Genomic DNA, 18,755 nt, shown 5'->3' with positions numbered 1-18,755 from the left:
GCAGCAATATCCGGTGCTTCAAGATCGACCAGCCCTCGGCCGGCGACGCGTCGGGAGCGCCGGCAGTGTGGAGTCACGGCTACACGGAGGCGTCTGGCGTTAAGAACAAGTATGGGCTGGCCAGGGCTTTGTTGTGCGAGCAGCCCAACAGCAGAGCGCCTCTGGGCCGAGACAAACAGATCCTTTCCTCAGTGGGAGTTTTGGGGATGTTTTGGGGCTCGCAGAGGCCAAGCCACGTCTCTCCATTTGTATAGCGAGCTCTCCTGCCTGGCTCTCCACTTGGGTCTTTGTTAGGGAAGTTGCTAAGATACAAGTGTAGCCGACACATTTGGTCTATGCAAGACTCTGCTACTTGCAAAAGATCTGAGTGTTTAAAAGCATTCTCCTCTTTGCAAAGCTTCTTTATCTTCAACCAAAGGATGTTTACCAAGCAAATCAGAGATACTAAAGAAGAGACAGAATGGCCAAAACTCTGAATATTCATAGTGTATGGCGCTCCTCTTGACTAAGGCAGCACTTGACAAATAATGTACCAAGAGCCTGCTAGTCTCTGTGTTGCTGGCAATGTGACAAATCTTTCTTTGTTCCTCAAATACCTTCTCAGAAATCTTCTGCTACCTAGGTTTCCGTAGCAAGTGCCAGCAAGCCTTTCCTAGCTCTTAGCTGATTTAGCACTCAACTTGGTTGTCAGCGTGCTAGATCCCAAGGATGGCTTTTGGAGTAGCAAGTGCAGTTTAAATTGGTGTTGTTTCAGAGATACTTTCCCCCCCTATTTCTACAAATAAGGGACTTGCTTACGTGCTGAAAAGGAGGAAGAATCCTTAGGGCTTGGCTTGAACTTCCCAGTATAGTTCTCTCCATGCCTTAGTACTGTTGATGGGCCTGACTCACCTCTGCAGCTCAGAAAGCAGTCCTGAAACACCTGTGACCAGAGGTGTATAAAGCTGGTGCTCAGACCAGGCTGCACCTCTCTGGTCAAAATGACAAGTTGAGAAACTAGTAGTGGGATAAACCCCCTGATGTTTTCCTGTTTTGTTTTTTCCCTAGGCTGTGTGTGGCAGCACTTTCGGCCAACAACTTCTGTGACAACCGGGAGGCCCTTTATGGTGTGTTTGATGGGGACCGCAACGTGGAAGTGCCCTACTTGCTGCAGTGCACGATGAGTGACATCCTGGCAGAAGAGCTGCAGAAAACAAAGAATGAGGAGGAATACATGATCAACACTTTCATCGTTATGCAGAGGTAGTCTTGGATCTGAAGCTTTTTTTACCTTGTCTGTGCTCACTGTGCAGTTTCTTTGCTTTCAGGTCAGGCACCTGCTCTTGCTTCAAAGAAACGTGAGAGGAGGAAAAAGCCTGGGTATCTGGCTACAGTGTTTCCTTTTATTGCTTGTTTTGTGAATATTGCTCTCAGTTCCTTTCACGTGTGGGGAGAAAAGCCCCAACACCTCTCCAACCAGACAAGAAAAATCCCTATCCACTTGCAAAGTTACTAAAATGCTCATGACTAAGTGGTGGGTGGAGGTTTATTTCTTTCTGGTATCTTCTCGAAGTCTTAAGGTTTACAACTGGCCATAACCAAGTCAGTGGTATGAATGTCTTGATCATCTTTTTAAACTTCCTTGCTACTACTGCCTGTAAAGCCTGAACTCATCTTTTCTGTTCCTCTGTACCAATTCAGGTTATTTAAGGCTACACAAATATTTAAAACATGTAGTCTGACTTCTTAGAAATCCCTTTGGCCTTTGAATATTATTTGAGCTGGACCCATCCAGAGAGATTGTGATACAATAGCTGTGAGTGTAATAGCAGTTCTCTGTAGTGGTTTGGAAACTGTGCGTGCTGTTCTTGACAGAAGAAGAAATTGTGCCTAGGGAGACACTGAGTGAAGGAGGAGTGTGAAAGGAATTGAACAGAGGAGAGTGAAGAGGTCAGGGAAACAAAGAAGAAAGCAAATAAGCAGCTTAGAGACTAAGTTGATCAAATTAAAAGTAGCATTGCTTATTGTTGAATTGCTGCACCCTTGGAAAGGAAAAATACTGAAGTTGTTGTATTGGGAAAGACAGGGAAGCAGTAGGGTGGCACTGAATCTTACACACGCAAGAGAGAAAACACTTCCTTCCCATAATTGCTTATAACAGTGCCTCAGACTGCTAACTGAGAAGGTGGTTGCCATATACTTAAAATAATCAAAAATAATAGCAAATTTCAGTACTGAAAGTACTTATTAAGTGGTTTTGTTTGCTACTAATGCAATTTACAAGGAATGTGGCATTCCTACAAAAAGCTGCGTCTTTTTTTTTTTTTTTTTCTCTCGAATAAAAATCAGCTAACCACTTCTTTGGATAACCAGAAATAATATTCATTCCAGTTGCAGTTAGTCATTCACTGATGTTTACAGATGATACACAGCACTCCTAAAGTGTATTTGTAAAAAATAATTTTAAAAGCACATTGAAGCTTGGTTGCAAATTTAGTTGTGCATTCTCTCCCCAGGATTTTGAATCTAAAGTTCTTACTAGCTATACCTAGCCTTTATATAAATATTAGTAATTAGCTTTCTATTTACTATAGGAGTAAGATCCTGATAAACAAGCTACTGGGAAGGATGTTTTTTCACAGTCTAATATTGAAATTAATTTACATTTTAATGTCCGGATTCTGAAAACTTCAATTTTATTCATAGTTTTTTTTTTCCACTGTGGCTCCTGCTGAAAAAGCAGGCTTAAACATTTCTAAGAACATGTTTAACAGGTTAGTACCTGACAGCATAAATTAAAAATGTATCTTCTTACAGTGGAAGTCACAGCCATTGTGATTTTTTTGGTCATAATTTGATAGCTTCTAAGAGCATTATCCTGAAGATATCACAAAACAGTGAACCTCTGTATTCTGCTTTTGCTCAAAAGTAGAGGTTTTTTACAGTCAGAATTATTATTTTTATAATAAGATCCATAGCTTCAGAAGCCAAAGCTCTACCTGACCTTTAAAACACTGTAAGATGTAAAAGAAAAGACAACTGTGAAACTCTTATAAGCGCAAAGATTTTTTTTTTCTAAAATTGAGCATATTTGAGTATCTGCATACGTGAAAATAACACCCTGCCTGAGAGTTGCACGTGGGATTCCTGCAGTGCTGCTGCTGTAGTGTCAGTCCTCAGTGACTTTTGTTTCTGTCCCAGTGATCCAATAGAGCCAGTGCCCCAAATGCTTCTGATTGTGGAACAGCGTCTGTTTCTCCATAGTGCCCCGAACACTTGTTTTCCAATTAAAGAACAATCACTGTTCTGTTTAAATTCCAGGAAACTTGGAACAGCTGGACAGAAACTTGGAGGCTCTGCTGTCCTTTGCCATATAAAACATGATCCCATGGACCCTGGTGGATGCTTCACACTAACCTCAGCAAATGTGGGGAAGTGCCAAACTGTTCTCTGCCGGAATGGGAAACCTCTGCCTTTGTCCAGGTGTTACATGATGAGCTGTGAGGAAGAGCTGAAGAGGATTAAGCAGCATAAGGCCATTATCACAGAGGTTAGAGAACAGCTGGGGACTGTTAGAACTTGCAACAGCAGTGCATGAAATTGCATGTTGGTATCAGTAACCTCTAGGAGGTGGTGGTCATGGTGTGGGTTCCTCAGTTGCACTTTTCCTTTCAAGGTGATTCATACCATGCAGTCAAATTGCATTTCCATCCTATTGCCATGCTGAATTTTGATTAGCTTTTAAGAGTGAGCAGCTGTGAGCATGTTGCATTGAAACAGGAAAGCAGATACTCTTCTCCTAATGGGAGAGGAATTGCTGTGTTGGAACTGTCATGGAGAGCTTTTCCAATTAACAAAGATGAGAGGGCAGAGCACTTGGAGCAATGCCGTCCTTCCCTTAGGAGACTCCTTGCTCCTGGCAGGCTGACTTTGCTGTCTGAGCTATGTTCCCAGAACTGCCCTTTGACAGGCTGCTCTTGAAGAGAGCACTTGCCCAAAAGGAAAACTCACCCTGTGCTCAGCTGAACCGTGAGAGAGGAGAAAACTATTTGTTCCTTTCCTAGAAGCTTGAAGCCACCGCTGTCAGTTTTGCTTTGCCTTGTGTGACACATGCAGAGGAACAGATAAATATTGAATCCTCCTAATGGTGGGGGAAAGGGCAGAAACCTCACTGCTGTATGCCTGAGAGCAGGGTGGGCATGTGTGTGTGGAGTAAGTCATGTGCCTGTTGATCTTGCCAGGGAAAGGTGAGAGCTGGGATCTCAAACTTGACAAGTTGGAAGGGAATCACTCCAACATAGTGTACATCACGGAGGCACGCTCATTTTGTGGCTCCATAGAGGAAAAGAGAAATTTCTGGGCTGAATCTTCAGATGACTCACTGATTTCATACACACTGATGGCTTATCACTGCTGTCAGCCTTCTAATGGGAAAGTTAACAAGCCGACATGGGGCTTTTTTTTTTCTTCTGAGTGATTTTAAGGAGGAAGCTTTTTTAGTCTTGGTTCACTTTTCTGTGGTTATCTGCTTTATAATAACCCCTACAGTTATTAGCTGCACCCAAAGAGTAAATCCTCACCTTTGCTGTTCTTGAATACGCAATTAGCCGGGTGCAGCTATCTGCAGCAAGCTGACAGATAGCCAGACTTGCTGTTTCAGACACTTGCTCTGCTTATTTTGGCAGTTTGCATTCTAACCAGGACAGGATTCTGGGATTTGGACATGCATGGGATTTTTTTCTCAAATGCGTCCGTTTTTACTGATGTTATCCCTTCAGATACTACTCCTCCTCCCTTTGGAAATGTCATATCTAAGTGGAAATGTAGTAAGTAATTGGGGCGTGTAAAACATTTCACTACAACTCAGCTGACTGAGAGATGTAGACTTGCTCTCTGCTACATTTGACTTGCATGCTTAATTTAAAGGGTTTTTTTAATGAACCTTGGTTTCTAAAGTGATGAGCCAAGATGAAACCTACAATTGTTACAGCTGCAAGAGAAGACTCATAACTGAATGACCTGCCCCTATATCAAATGTGTGTTGCTCTGCTCTGTCCAAAGCCAGATACAGTGGGTGGAGGAGGGATGAGTCTGACTCACTGGTAAAAGATTTGTCCAGTTGGCTCTTGCAGCTGTAGGAGCAGGATAGATGGCTCTTTGTTGCAGCCTTCTGCTTTGTTGGTCTGTGCATAGGTGGTGCTGATGACAAATCAGTTGGGTGTAGGAGGTGCAGCGCAGGATTGCAAAACAGCCTTTGCTGTGCTCTAATCCCAGCTCTGTCACCTCGTCACTCTGCTTGTCTGTCTCCTTGTCTGTGAGTGGCAGTATTGGGGGTACCACAAAAACAGCCATCAATAAAATACAAGGAGAGGCAGGTACTGTATGTCCTTGTCTGTCACGTTGCCAATTTCCTGTCCTTTCTAATTTCAGGATGGCAAAGTGAATGGTGTGACCGATTCAACAAGAATCTTGGGGTACACCTTCCTTCACCCAAGTGTTGTGCCGCGTCCTCACGTCCAGTCCATCACCTTAACTCCACAAGATGAATTCTTCATTCTGGGGAGCAAGGGGCTGTGGGACAGCCTCTCAATGGATGAAGCAGTGGAGGCTGTCAGAAATGTGCCTGACGCGCTGGCAGCCGCCAAGAAGCTTTGCACTTTGGCCCAGAGTTATGGCTGCAATGACAGCATCAGCGCTGTCGTGGTTCAGCTCAACGTGACAGAGGACAGCTTCTGCTGCTGTGAGCTCAGTGGGGTCCCACCCCCAAGCCCAGGCATCTTCCCCCCGTCTGTCAATGTGGTCATCAAGGACAGGCCCACAGACGCGCTCGGGATGCCGTCTTCGAGCAGCGGCATGGCTTCGGAAATCAGCAGCGAGATCTCCACCTCGGAAATGAGCAGCGAGGTGGGGTCCACAGCCTCGGACGAGCCCCCGCAGGTGGCCATGAACGAGAACAGCCCGGCGTACCCGGGGGAGCAGCGCTGCATGCTGCACCCCGTCTGCCTGTCCAACTCTTTCCAGCGGCAGCTCTCCAGTGCCACCTTCTCCAGCGCCTTCTCCGACAACGGCCTTGACAGCGACGACGAGGAGCCCATCGAGGGGGTGTTCACCAACGGCAGCCGCGTGGAGGTGGAGGTGGACATCCACTGCAGCCGAGCCAAGGAGAAGCAGCTTCTCCAAGTGCCAGTGGAAGCCAGTGACGAAGGTATCGTCATCAGTGCCAATGAAGATGAGCCCGGCCTTCCCAGGAAAGCTGAATATTCCACCATGGGCACAATAGGGCGCCGGCGGGGCAACGGCTCTGTGGCACCACACGAGAGGAGCCATAACTTAATTGAAGTTGCAACGGATGCACCACTCAGAAAAACCGGGGGCTACTTTGCTGCTCCAGCACAACCTGATCCCGATGACCAGTTCATCATCCCACCAGAGCTCGAAGAAGAAGTCAAGGAGATTATGAAGCAGCACCAGGAACAACAACAACAGCAGCAGCAGCAACAACAGCAGCAGCAGCAGCAGCAGAGGCAGTATCCAATGGACCACCTGGCAGACTATTACGACACACCACTATGACCCACTCTATTTACTGCTCAGAAATAAACTAACAAATAAGGAGATTTGACTGTGAGACCCAGTGGGCTTGCATTACAGCAGGGGTTTTCCTTACCCTTTTCCTTTATATACTTCCTTTTCCTTATCCTGCCACTACAGATAACTGCAGCTTTTCAGTTTGTTAGGTTTAATATTCACTGACTTTCTTCTAGAGACGCTTGACTGGTAAAGTTTAAAATAGTTAACCCTCCCTTAACATATCAAGTGTAAAACAGGAAAACAAAAAAAAAAAATGAAAAAAATAAAAAGGTTTAATATATTGCTGAGAAACAGATGATGATGTAATATTTTTTAAAATGGCTTGTTTGTTTTGTTTGAAAAGCAGGGCAGTAGCCAGTGCTAAATGATTTAAGTAATATTGTAATACTGTATTTCTTTGAGAGAAAAGGCTTTTTTTGGTCTTGAAAATGATAGACATTTGTAGAATATGGAGACTAACTCCTAGGAGTTGCTTTACTCTTTCAGGTGACTTAAGTCACTGAGATTCACTAATTTTCTCTGAGAGAACAGTTGATTGGGAAATTCCTGTAAATAGCTCAGTGTTGTATAGTGATGCTTACATGTTTTGTAGCCTTGGCATTAAGGACACAACCTGAAAAACTGACCTTTTTTCTTAAGCGACTCTTGGGGCCATGGTCATTAAGCATAATGGACTGTGTGGCTGTGTACAAGTTAGCTAGAGCCCAGGTGGTGTAGACTGTTCAAAGAAACCCACTTTTTCCTCCAGTCTCTTTCTTTCCTTACTTTTACAGACACGTTTTGTTTGTGTTCCTTACTGCTGCCACAACCAGCATGATTGTATAGAGCTCATTTGCTGTAGAACATTTACATACCAAGAGTTATATTAAAGCCGAATGCACAAATGAACATGTCATAATTTTTGTTATAATAAATATGAAATTTACACCTGATGTCTGCTTTTATGTCTGACTAGCTGAGCAGCAGCTCTCAAACAGCAGCTTGCTGTGGTTCCTCAGCATGCTGCTCAGTTAAACCAGGAAGTGTTGAAACTTTTTCAGCTCAATCACATTTTTACACTAACTGCAGAAGCTCACTTGTGCTTTCAGAATTGAAAGGTTGTGCAAAGTGGCCTTTAAAAGATACAAACCAACTCTCTGAAGAATTGATCTCTTCGTTTTTTCTTTCTTGGTACTAATTCAGCACTACTGATTTGCCCTTTGCCGCACTATTGACAATGCCAGAAGACTGAAGAGGAGCGGTGCTCTGGCTCTGTCCCGCTGGAACTGAGTGACTGAAGATTGAAATGATGAAGGGATAAGAAAAGTTAGAAGGAAAACATTGGATACTGAGAGAAGAGAGAATATATGAGGAGAAGGTGGAAAAGTGAATTTAAGACTACCTATGTAAATTTGCTCCAATGTGCTGAATGAACCTGAGTTCGATGGCAATCAGACTTTGGTAGCAAAAGGGCATCTTGTGGGAAGGGAGCAGTGTCCTTTCTCATATTGCCCCCAATCAACTGCTCCATTTTACTTCTCACTCTCTAAAAAGCTGAATTAGTGTGCAGTCATGACAGTGTCTTGTTCCTTCTTGGCATTTGGTCTGTATTTGGGAAAAGGACTGTGGTGACAGGCTGCTGTCCTTACTCTGTTCTAGAGTGAAATAGCCAAGTTAGAACAGGATTGCTGTTAACAGAAGATTTTTTGTTACTTTTCCTTAATAACAATAACAACAGAGGAGCAAACATTAAAATACCTGGTTTGATAAATGTTTATAGCACTGTCTACTGTAGATCTAGAAGATTGTATTTCATTGTAATTTGAGCTTCTAAATATCTCTTTCTTAACACTCATTAAATAATGTATTTAAACAAACAAAGTTTATGGTTTATTGGTTAGTAACTCTTAGGTGTTCTTTGGTAAACAGTTTGTATATTTCAGATTTTGCTGAATTGATTCCCTGTCCTTGGAAAATACTCTCTTGATTTTTTCCTTCAGTTCCAGTGCTGCTTGAGGCTGAAGGTGATCACTAGCAAGGACACTACCTTTATTTTCCTGCTGCTGGTGGAGGAGTAACCTTGCTGCCACTGTTGGTCTCTGTTTGTGATAAGGTGTCTCTGGTGTACCCCAGAGGGAGGAGCAGAGGGCAGAGTAGGGGTGGAAGGGGAACCGTTTCATGTGAGCTAAACTTTGGCTCAGTGCTGACAACTGATACTTCTCTCATATGAATAGGAGGATATGCACATAGGTTCTGTAAAGACTTTCCCTTCCCTCCATTTGAAGGACAGACTCCCAAGAACTTGCCAGCCTCTGTGACATTCACTGCGTACAGGCAATGATGTGGTTTCCCCCCTTATGCCCTTACTTGGAAGCATAGATGGTCAAAACTGACAGCCCACTGAAGGCTGCCCCTTTCAGCTTGGTGCCTTCTGTAAAGCTAGCCCCTGTGGCAGCAAAGTGACAGGATTTTGGTGGAGGAGCTGTACCTTTGGATTTTTGCTCTGCCTTGAAAAGATGTCTGTGATAGTAGCCTGTCTTAACAAGTCATAATATGAAGGATTGGTGCGTTCATAGGGGCAACTTCATCCCTCTGCTGGGCTTTGTGTCATGTGTTGGGCTAGATCAGTAGATTGGATGGCTTGCAGCATCTTTGTAAATAGCATTTATTTTTAAACAAGGGCAAAAGGTATTTTGTTCTGGCTTTAAACTGGGACTTGAAAAACAAGGTACAGTGTTTGCAATTCATGATTTTTCTGGACGTTGCTGTCCTCTTTCACAAAAGGGGGTTAGTATGTTCTTACCTCACGAGGGCTGAAGCTAACGTCACTGATTGCATCTACATGCACTAATATTGTACATGACTTTAGGATTATGTTCACAGTATATTTTGCACAGTTTTGACCTACTGGGAACTATATGCCTCAAACAGATGTGGATTTGTTTGCAGAACTTGACAGCTGTAGCAGGGACATAGGTTGGGAGCTAAAAAGAAGAATGCTTTCAGCTGTGGAAAATGTAGAACCACATTACCTTTATAATCAAACCTTGCGTGTCCTTTGAAACTTGCTGATAGATGTATCTGAGACAAGCAGAAATGCATGAATAGGAGGAGGTAGATGGCTGATGGCAGAGAAATGAACATATTTACATTATTTCCTGGAAGATAATTTTAAACAGAAAATTGTGGTCGTATTGAGAATCAACTGAGTGGCTTCTTTGCTTGTAAATGCAAGCCTTTTGTTAAACGCCATAAAAGCTTTTTTCTTGCTTTCTGCCCATAGTGCTCTCGTGTAATGCATTTTGTTGTGCCTGAATAGGCTGTTGGCGTCCTGCCTGGGCATTCAGCGTGTGGCACCACCATCTTTGTGATGGTGACCAGTGCCATGGTGGCACTGCCTCCCTCTGGCTTACTGCCCTCGGAGCGTGCTGCTGTGTCCATGTGGGTTGTCTCCCTCATGGCTACAGAATGTGCTGCTGCTGTAGTGCCCTGTAAGTTTTGCTTTAAGTAATCTCTTCACAGCAAGCTCAGCTTCATCACCAGCCCTCGTGTTTGCAACTCATACATGTAATTTTCTAGCAAATTGTACATATTTCTTTTTTCAGCATAACTTCGCTACTCCGGAAGTGCATCTCTGTGGGGCTGGGTGCCAATGAAATGTCACACTTGGCTCTGGAGGTAATTTCTGCATTTCTGCACTGTCACGGATGGTGCCTCGTGGGTGCAGCCTTGCAGCTCTGGGCTTGCAAATGTGCACTTGAGTGGGTTGGTTGGGATAACCCCGTGAAGGGTTTGCTGGTCGGGGGAGCAGAAGGGCTTGAATCAATTCAAGCAGAGCAGTAGGATTCAAAGGAGTGAAGAGAACAGTAACTTCAGCCTGATCAGCCTGATTTCCCTGGACACTGCCAGCCGTCAGTGAAGAGATGCGCTTTTTTCTAAGAGGAGAAGGCACTCAAACCAAACAGTTCTCAGCAGTGCTGGAGGGTCAGGTCCCTCAGAGCTTTGGCTGCAGGGGGGAGCTACATGGCCAGAAGGTGGTAAAAATGTCTTTTGGGCTCAGCTGGAACCAGGACAGCCTTGGCGTCTGTTAAATGACTCTACGTTTACTTTTCTCTGTTAACCTGCTTTACTGCCCTGCTTTGTTAGTTCAATTGACTTGTTCGGGGTTAACTTCTGCTATTGTTGCACTAATTGATTTGTCTTACATATTTGTTACCTGCATGCTTGCACTGCTTGCACTGAGGATTTCATGGGGTGCTGCATGAACCAGTCTGTTTCCTCTTGATTGTTTGTGTTTTGCTGTGCCCTACACTGATGCTGTAAGTGTTCAAATGCCCTACCTAACAAGACTGCTGCTTCTGTGGAAAGCTAAAAGTTAAAATTCGTCTGCTGCCTGAGAACAAGTAACTCTTTGCAGCCATTTCAATCAAAAGGTGGGTGTGGAAAACCCCCAGATATTAAATAGATTAACAGCAGCCCCAGGGCAGAATCAGTGTACCATTTATCTAGGACATCAGTGGGGAAAAAGTTCCTTGTTTGCTCCAAGTCCCTGGTTTAAATGATTGGTCCCTGCTTTTATCCAGACCTTTTTATTTGTATTTCCATTCCCGTTGAGGTCAACAGTTCATCCTTTAGATCATCCTTTCTCAGGCTGACAAGTTTGGATTCACCTGCGGTTGACTTGGATACCTCGTCCTACCTTTTATCTCGTGCCATGAGCTAAGCTTGCTCTCTAGGTTGAGACTGAGGCAGGATCTGAGCGAAGCAGACACTATCTCATCTTTTTCCATATTTTTTTAATACTGTAAGCTGAAGGGAGACACTTAAACTGCAAGAGCTTGTCAGGAGCATGACAGCATGAGGGAGCTGTTGTATAATAACTGCAGTGTTACAGAGACCTGGGACAGGCAGGACTGGTCTGCTCCCTCGTAGGGAGACTCAGGAGTTAGGTGATCCCTTGAGGCTTTCTGCTGTAGGAGATCCAGGATGCCTGGGTTTACAGTCAGAGTGTGGATTCCTGCACGTCAGGCTTTGGGGGAGAGGATGAAGTATGCAGTATCAAGGCTGGGAAGTAGTTCCTGCTGGTGGATGAAGTTCAGTTGGCTCTTCTTGCCCTGTTCCCTATTAGGATTTCAATTCCAATGTCTTGCTGCTCATCACAGCCTCTGGTGCGTTTGGTGTTCTTGTTTGAGCTTGTTCTTCTGTGTCTCAAAACTTGAGGAAACAGACAGAAAAGTGATCTTTTACCAGTGGTTCTGTAGAATTGTCTGTGGAGGTCTGTGTTTAGGGCATGTAGGTAACTTGGGGGTGTCCCAGGGGCCATCAGTGGGCAGGTACGGGGCTCTGGAGGTCTTTTAGGAGCTCCTGGTGCCAGCAGCACTGTGATGAGAGCCTGGGCACCAGACACAATGCTCTGAGCACAGCAGGCTCTTCTCCCCTCGTCAGATTCAGCACAGCTGCACCAAGAGAAATAAATGTGTTTTAACCGTAAAGTTGTTAGTATTGACTCGTGGAACAGATGGGATTGTTTTGCTAATTAAATGTATGCTGTTGAATGCTTTAAAGGAAATTGGGATGCAGAACTGTGAAGAGACACTGGTGTAGCAAAAGTCTGTGACTTGTGAGATGCTTTTTCATTTTAATTCCTCTTAAGGAGAGACTCACCAGCATTTTGTGGAAAAAAAATCTTGCAGTAGGTGCACTTGCAGTTAGTACTTACCTTGGTCCTGAAATTACAGAATATATAGTGACATATTGTGCACAGAAGAGTGCAATAGTGAAGTACTCTGTTCAAATGTATTGAAAATTGGGTGGCAAGGACGAGCAAAAACTGCTGTGTCTTTTTAAAGTCTTTTTAAAGGCCAAAGCTGTCCTCCTGAAAGCAGCAAATCTCCCCAAAAGCAAGCTTTGACAAGTCAGCTGTGGTAGTTTCATTTTACAAGGGCTAAAGAGATTTTTCCGTTCTCTCATTTCTGTTGGGCAAAATTTGGCCACAGAGAATCAACTCAGGTATCAGCAAAGTCATTCCCTGGCATTTTCGGAATGCTCTGGTGATAAGAACATGGGAAAGGATGTCCCCAGTCCATCCTGCACCATCAGAAATAGGGGTGTGTAGGAAGGGGGATCCATAGCAAGTGGCCTTCCCCACTCCCAGTGGCCTGTGGCTTGCACTTGTTTGAAACAGAAGCAATGTCCTTGTGAAGATGATCAGAGATGGCTTTCAGGCCTCCTGGTTTTTTCTGATGAGGAACTGAGCGTTTATATTTGGGGTGGGAAAAGGCGTATTCTTGCTGTCCGTATTAATTGGGAGCTGCAAGGGCTCCCCCTCGTGTTACCGCGGGACAGGACCAGCATTGCCGCATCTTCCTCCTTGGCGGCTGCCAGTGGAACGGCTGCATCCCGCACCCTTGGGCTCCCACCCCATCGTGCGAGCCATGCAGGAGCACCAGAGGCCCGGAAAAGCCTTCCCTCAGCTGAGCAAGGAAGGCAGGAAGGCAGCAACACTGACATAGCAGGAGTTGGCTTTGCATGGTCCGAGAGCTCTCAGAAACCCCCTGAGTGTTAGAAGTATTTGCTGTGAGTCCAAACAAAGATGTGAGGACTGAGGCAGCCAGGGAAGCCACACCTGCTACTGCTCAGGAGAGCATCTGCAGTGCTGCCAGGTGAAACAGGGTCTTAGCAAGATCTCAAATAGTCGTAGCAAATGGGCAATGAGATCTTCATCCCAGCATGTCTCACTTACTTGGAGCAATAAACTGCTGAATCTTCACCATCAGAGCTGATCCACAACAGCGTAAAAATCTGAATTCCCTCTAAGTTGCACAAGTTCTGAAGCATGTCCAGAGAAGGGCAATGGAGCTTGTGAAGGTCTGGAGCACAAGTCTGATGAGGAGCAGCTGAGGGAGCTGCAGGTGTTTAGGTTGCGTAGGAGAAAAGGAGGCTCAGGAGATGTTATCACTGTCTACAACTGCCTGAAAGGAGGCTGTGTCCAGGTGGGGGTCGGCCTCTCCTCCCAAGTAACAAAATGAGAGGTAATGGCCTCAAGTTGGACCGAGGGAGGTTTAGGAAAATTTCTTCACTGTAAGGTGTTCAGGCATTGAAACAGGCCGCCCAGGGAAGTGGTGGAATCACCATCCAAAAAGCTGTTCAAAAGCTGTGGCTGTGGGCACTTGAGGACATGATTTAGTGGTGAACACAGCAGTGCTCTTAATGGCTCTATGATAGGGCTATCTTGTTGGGGAATTATTTTCGCATTCTGAAGCAAGGAAAACACCCTGTTTGCACCTGTGTGCATCTGTCTCATGAGCCTTTCTACATCCTTCTGAAAAACTAATTACTTGTAAAACACACGCAGGCATTTCCCACCCTCGAGCCCTTCAGCACGGCCTGCAAGTTTTGGGGAGCCCAGTAGCAGGTGCAGGTCTGTGTGCAAAAGGCATCCCTGGAAATCAATAGACCATTTGTAGTAATGAAGGGCATCCTGTGACTTGCCCGTTTTGCACTGTCACACACCAAAACCAATTACATCCAACGCTTTGACAACTGGTGGACCTTGCGAGGGGTCTCATGTTTTATTTATGGCGGGTGATGCTGAGCATCTGTGACAGTTTTTGTGCTGTGCTGGCATTGAGCTGCTGCAATACACCAAGTGCCACCTCTTCTGGGAGATGATGTTTTGAAGGAGAAGAGTAACAATGAATGTCACAGCTGTCATAAACAATGCACTCATAGTGCCCTTCAGCAACTTACCTGGGTCCTGAAGAACAAAAGGAGACGTCCAAGTTCTGCAAATGTGTTTGAGAGATCTGAGTTACTGAAGTTCTGATGTGTATCTGTAGCTTTGCTTAACTCTACAGTGAATATAAGTTGTGGTGGAAAACTACCAGAAGAATAACTTTAATGAAGGCGAGTCTGCACTAGGAGTAAAATACATGGATTATGAAAGAAAAATTCCATTCAAACTGTTCTTTAGTGCTCTAATCCCTGTATGTATTCTCATCAATTTAGAGCAGTTTCCCATGTAAATTGAGATCCTGACTTTTCTTAATGCTAAGCCTTGAATTCAGTTTCTGCTGTTGCACAACCTGTTTGTGTCCCTAGTTGTTTCTGCACATTGGATACACTCAAACTCTTCTCTGGAGGACTCATGGAAAAAGCTTAAATTGGGATAAAATGTATTATAGTCTGGGAATTTTTTCTTTTAATTTTCTTTTGTCTTTAAGAAAATAGGAGAGCTTCTGGTTTCTGCTTACCTGAAAATTTCCTTTCTGCAGATGGGTACAAAGGTCCTTCCCCCTTACAGCTGCTCTGCAGCAGGATGGCAATGCCCTAATACACAAAGATCTTCCAGCAGCACCAGATTTCCAGTTCCAGATATATTAATTATTTGGGAAATGTAAAGGTTATGTTAAGCTTATTTGGAAGAGTAAACATTCTGTCTCCTCTTTGTCCTCCCCCCCACCAGTTTTGCCTTTCACATTGAAACAAGAGACCTGTGTCCTTGAAGGGTGATTTGCTTTCTTTTGGACAAGATTTCCCCCAGACTGAACTATTTTATGAATTTGTTTGAATAAAGGGCACATCTAGGAAAATGGGTGCTCAAAGGTGCACAACCCAGCATCATGAAATTTTCATGGCAGTCTACTCAGTGGTGGGATGCAGGATCAGGGGGAGGATTCCCTCCCCTCCCCTCCTTCCTCCTCTCTCCTTTCTTTCTTTTTTCCTATCTTTCTCAGCCTAAATATCTTACAGCCTTTGTTTCCTCCTCAGGATTAGGGCAGGGAGACACATTTTTTCAAAGAGAGATTGTTTTTCTCTGAGACTCTTCAGTGGGAGGGGGTCCCTCTGTGGGTAGCTAATGCTGGGGGACTCAGCTAGAGGCTTTTCTCTCTGACTGACTAAAGCTGTTTGCTCACACATTGATGCAGACTGGTGCAAATTGATGGTTTAAACCCAAAGGGGCTGGCCAGGAGTCTCACAGGTAGCTGAGATGAATGAGCTACTCAGCCCAGCTCCTTTCACTAGTGACCTCTCATCTGCAGTGGGGCTTTTCTCCTGCCAGGCAGCTCCAGTTCACCCTGCAACCTGCATCCATTTCCTCACATCTCCAGGGATGGTGGCCATTTTAATCCTCTTTATGAAGGTTCAGAAAAGGCTTGGTGTCCCAGAAGGCTTCTTGCTGTACCCAAGGCTTTGAGGCTGAGAGATGCTGTGCTGTCGCCCCCCAGGACAGCCTCTCAGAGAAGGGCAGGTTTGGCCTTTGCTATCCCTATTTCCTTCACCGCAGGTGAGTGTCACAGTGCAGATACTGCAACACGTGTATCAATCAACGAGGCCCATGGGAAAGAAATATGTATGGACTGATTCTTGCTAGATGTTTCAGAGATGTTTATTTCTCCAGCCGCATCCGGGGCTCTGCCGAGGAACTGCGGCAATCACGGGACCCGAGGGTCCTTGCCCGTGCAGGGGAACACAAAACAACCAGTGGGGAATGAAGCTGACTAGGGGCTGGGAAACCCCGTGCCTCCCCTCAGGGCCCCTCTCCCAGGGCTACATGGCAGGGGAGGAGACCCCAACATTTCACCCGTTTATTTTTAACAAAAAGAGATTTAAAACTTAACATTGAAAACAACAAGGACAGTTTCAAAACAAAACAAGCCACCCTCCTGAGTCTTTAAATGTCCAAACAGATTCTCTGAACATCTTAGGGCTGACGGAAGGGAGACAGGATTCTCTGAGCATGCTTTGTGGGGAAACTGATGCAGGAGAGGGTTTAATTTCTTCCCTCCACCTTTTTATCCCCCCCTCGGCATCAGAGAAGAGTTGTGGGGAAAGGGAATTGTATAGGGAAGCCATGGGGTGAAAAACGGATTAGGAATAAACTGGGGATGGGGTAAACTTAGGAAAGGGTTTATATTGGGTATAGGGTAAAAGGGGAAAGTAGGTTGTGGGTAGGGAAGCTGCTGGGATGGATACTGTTTATAATTTTGTGCATAACGGCTGCCTTTGACTGGAATACCTCCAGGCCCAGTAACATTTGCTGCTTGTAAACCCTTCTTTCCTTGCACTATATCAAATTGTACAACTTCTCCATCTCCTACACTTTGCAGGTAATTTTTAGGGTTATTCCTTTTAACGGCAGTTCTATGGATGAATAAATCTTCCCCTGTATCATCTCATGTTATAAATCCATAGTTGTTTTTTACACTGTACCATTTCACAGTTCCTGTGATTTTTGTGGCTACAACTTCTCCTATCACGTGCTTGCATGTTTGTCATGGCTCCTGGTCCCGTGTGGCCACCACCTCGCCGACTCCAATGTCTTGGCTTGGCCCCTGTGTTGAGGCTGCCCCGCGCCCTCCAAGCGGCGCTGCTCCGGCGCGTGTCCGGGCTGGGCGCAGCTCCTCTCCCACCGCCGCCAGCCGCCGCCCGCGTGCCGCCCCTCCCGGCCGGGCGTTCCCGGGGCTCGCTCCATCACGCGCTGTGCGGGGCCGGGCGCGGCGCTCCCGCTGTGCCTCGCTCCGCCACCGACACTGCAGCTCGCGCTGCTCCGCCCGCGCACGGGAACTGCCTCGCTGCTGCTTGGGGACTGCTCGGTGCACGTGGCCTGGGCCGCATGGTCCCTGAGCCAGGCTTCCCTTCGCCAGGACACAGCTGACATTGCTCAGAAGTCTCGGTAACTAAATAATAGTCACGAAAATATTCTTCCATCGGCATATATTTTGACTCAGAAATTAACTGTGTCCAAACGGTCTTCCAAAAGTCTTTGGTAAGAATCAAATCCCAAGAAACGTAGAAAAAGTTCTTAAACAACCATGAAAGGAAATGTTTCAGTTCCTTTTGAGCTTGAATTAAGCTAAAATTTACAAATTGTTGTTCAAGAATCTTTTCAAGTTTAAGATAAATGTCCATATGCGGCTCGGAGAGCCAAGAGTCCTTCCATGGTTCCTCCATAGTTTAGAGATGGAATAGAAAAACAAGAAGAGAAATCCAGAGTTTACTCACAAATCAGTCGCTGTCCATGGGGATCGGCGACCGTTCTGCTTGCGTTATCCACCATTTGTTACAGTGCAGATACTACAACACGTGTATCAATCAACGAGGCCCATGGGAAAGAAATATGTATGGACCGATTCTTGCTAAATGTTTCAGAGATGTTTATTTCTCCAGCCACATGGCTGGGTTCTGCTGAGGAGCTGCAGCAATCACGGGACCCGAGGGTCCTTGCCCGCGCAGGGGAACACAAAACAACCAATGGGGAACGAGGCTGACCAGGGGCAGGGAAACCCCGTGCCTCCCCCCGGGGCCCCTCTCCCAGGACCCCACAGCAGGGGGGAGGGCCCCAACAGGTGAGGAGCTGTGATCATCACAGGGCAAGCTGGATACCCCCTGAGGATCCCCCTCACCAAAGAGGGACTGAGGATGATGACTGTGTGCAGTCCGCGGCTGTAGGTGAAATTGGGCTGTCAGGGGCTGTGTCAGAGAAACAGCTGAGCTCGTTTTCAGTGCTGACCTTGAAGGCTGCATGCAGGTGATGCACAGACATGTATGCGAAGGGCAGGCAGCAGGGAAAGGCTCAAAGAAATGGTAGGGCTGACAGGAGCCATTTCGCCTTCCTTTGTTTACTGGTCCCAATGTGGATTATTGTCCTGAAGTAATGGGCAGTCGCTGCTCAGAGGTAGTGGTGAGGCACATCCATCTCCAGCAGAAGGTGAGAAGACTAATCTGCCCTGGAAAAATGACCACCTGCAATGAATGGTAGCTGGGGATGACAGCCTGTTGCAGCCTTAGTCATGTTAGTCTGCTAGAAAATCTCTGCTTTGCATTACACCTTAATGTACTTAAGGACTGCGGTAAAATTTATGCCTTCTTACCTGCAGCATTTTCTAGTCTTCTGAATTTGTCACTTCAAGGTGCTGCTTTTTGCTGTTTGTGTAAGCTAAAAACAGTGAGAACATGTAATTAAGCCTGCATTCAAACTGTGCAAGGGGTAGAGGTAGCACAGAACAAGCGTGCAGGCAGAGATGTCTAACAAGTGGTCAGCTGCAGCTTTAGCTGCATGCCAGACATCGCTGGAAAAGACTTTCCAGCCAATTACAGCACATGAGAGAAGGTCTGAGCTTGGGCAAAGAGCTAGAAATCAAAGTCCTAATTTCCTGACTCTATGATGACTGTGAGTCATAGCAAGTTTGGAAAAACTCTATTCT

General features: G+C 45.6%; 1 protein-coding gene across 1 annotated transcript in view; it reads left to right on the top strand.

The window, feature by feature from the left end:
* Positions 1-7,502, top strand: part of PHLPP1 (PH domain and leucine rich repeat protein phosphatase 1) — a 149,704-nt gene extending 142,202 nt beyond the window's left edge. Inside the window, exons 14-17 of the mRNA XM_048310728.1 lie at positions 5-109; positions 1,048-1,242; positions 3,301-3,529; positions 5,410-7,502. Coding sequence (XP_048166685.1) covers positions 5-109; positions 1,048-1,242; positions 3,301-3,529; positions 5,410-6,552 — 1,672 coding nt within the window. The 3' untranslated portion in view covers positions 6,553-7,502. The remainder of the gene's footprint in view (positions 1-4; positions 110-1,047; positions 1,243-3,300; positions 3,530-5,409) is intronic.
* Positions 7,503-18,755: the final 11,253 nt, after the last annotated feature.

This window comes from Corvus hawaiiensis, chromosome 1 (assembly GCF_020740725.1).
Source record: "Corvus hawaiiensis isolate bCorHaw1 chromosome 1, bCorHaw1.pri.cur, whole genome shotgun sequence".
Lineage (NCBI taxonomy): Eukaryota > Metazoa > Chordata > Aves > Passeriformes > Corvidae > Corvus > Corvus hawaiiensis.
This window is presented reverse-complemented; position numbering and strand designations above follow the sequence as displayed.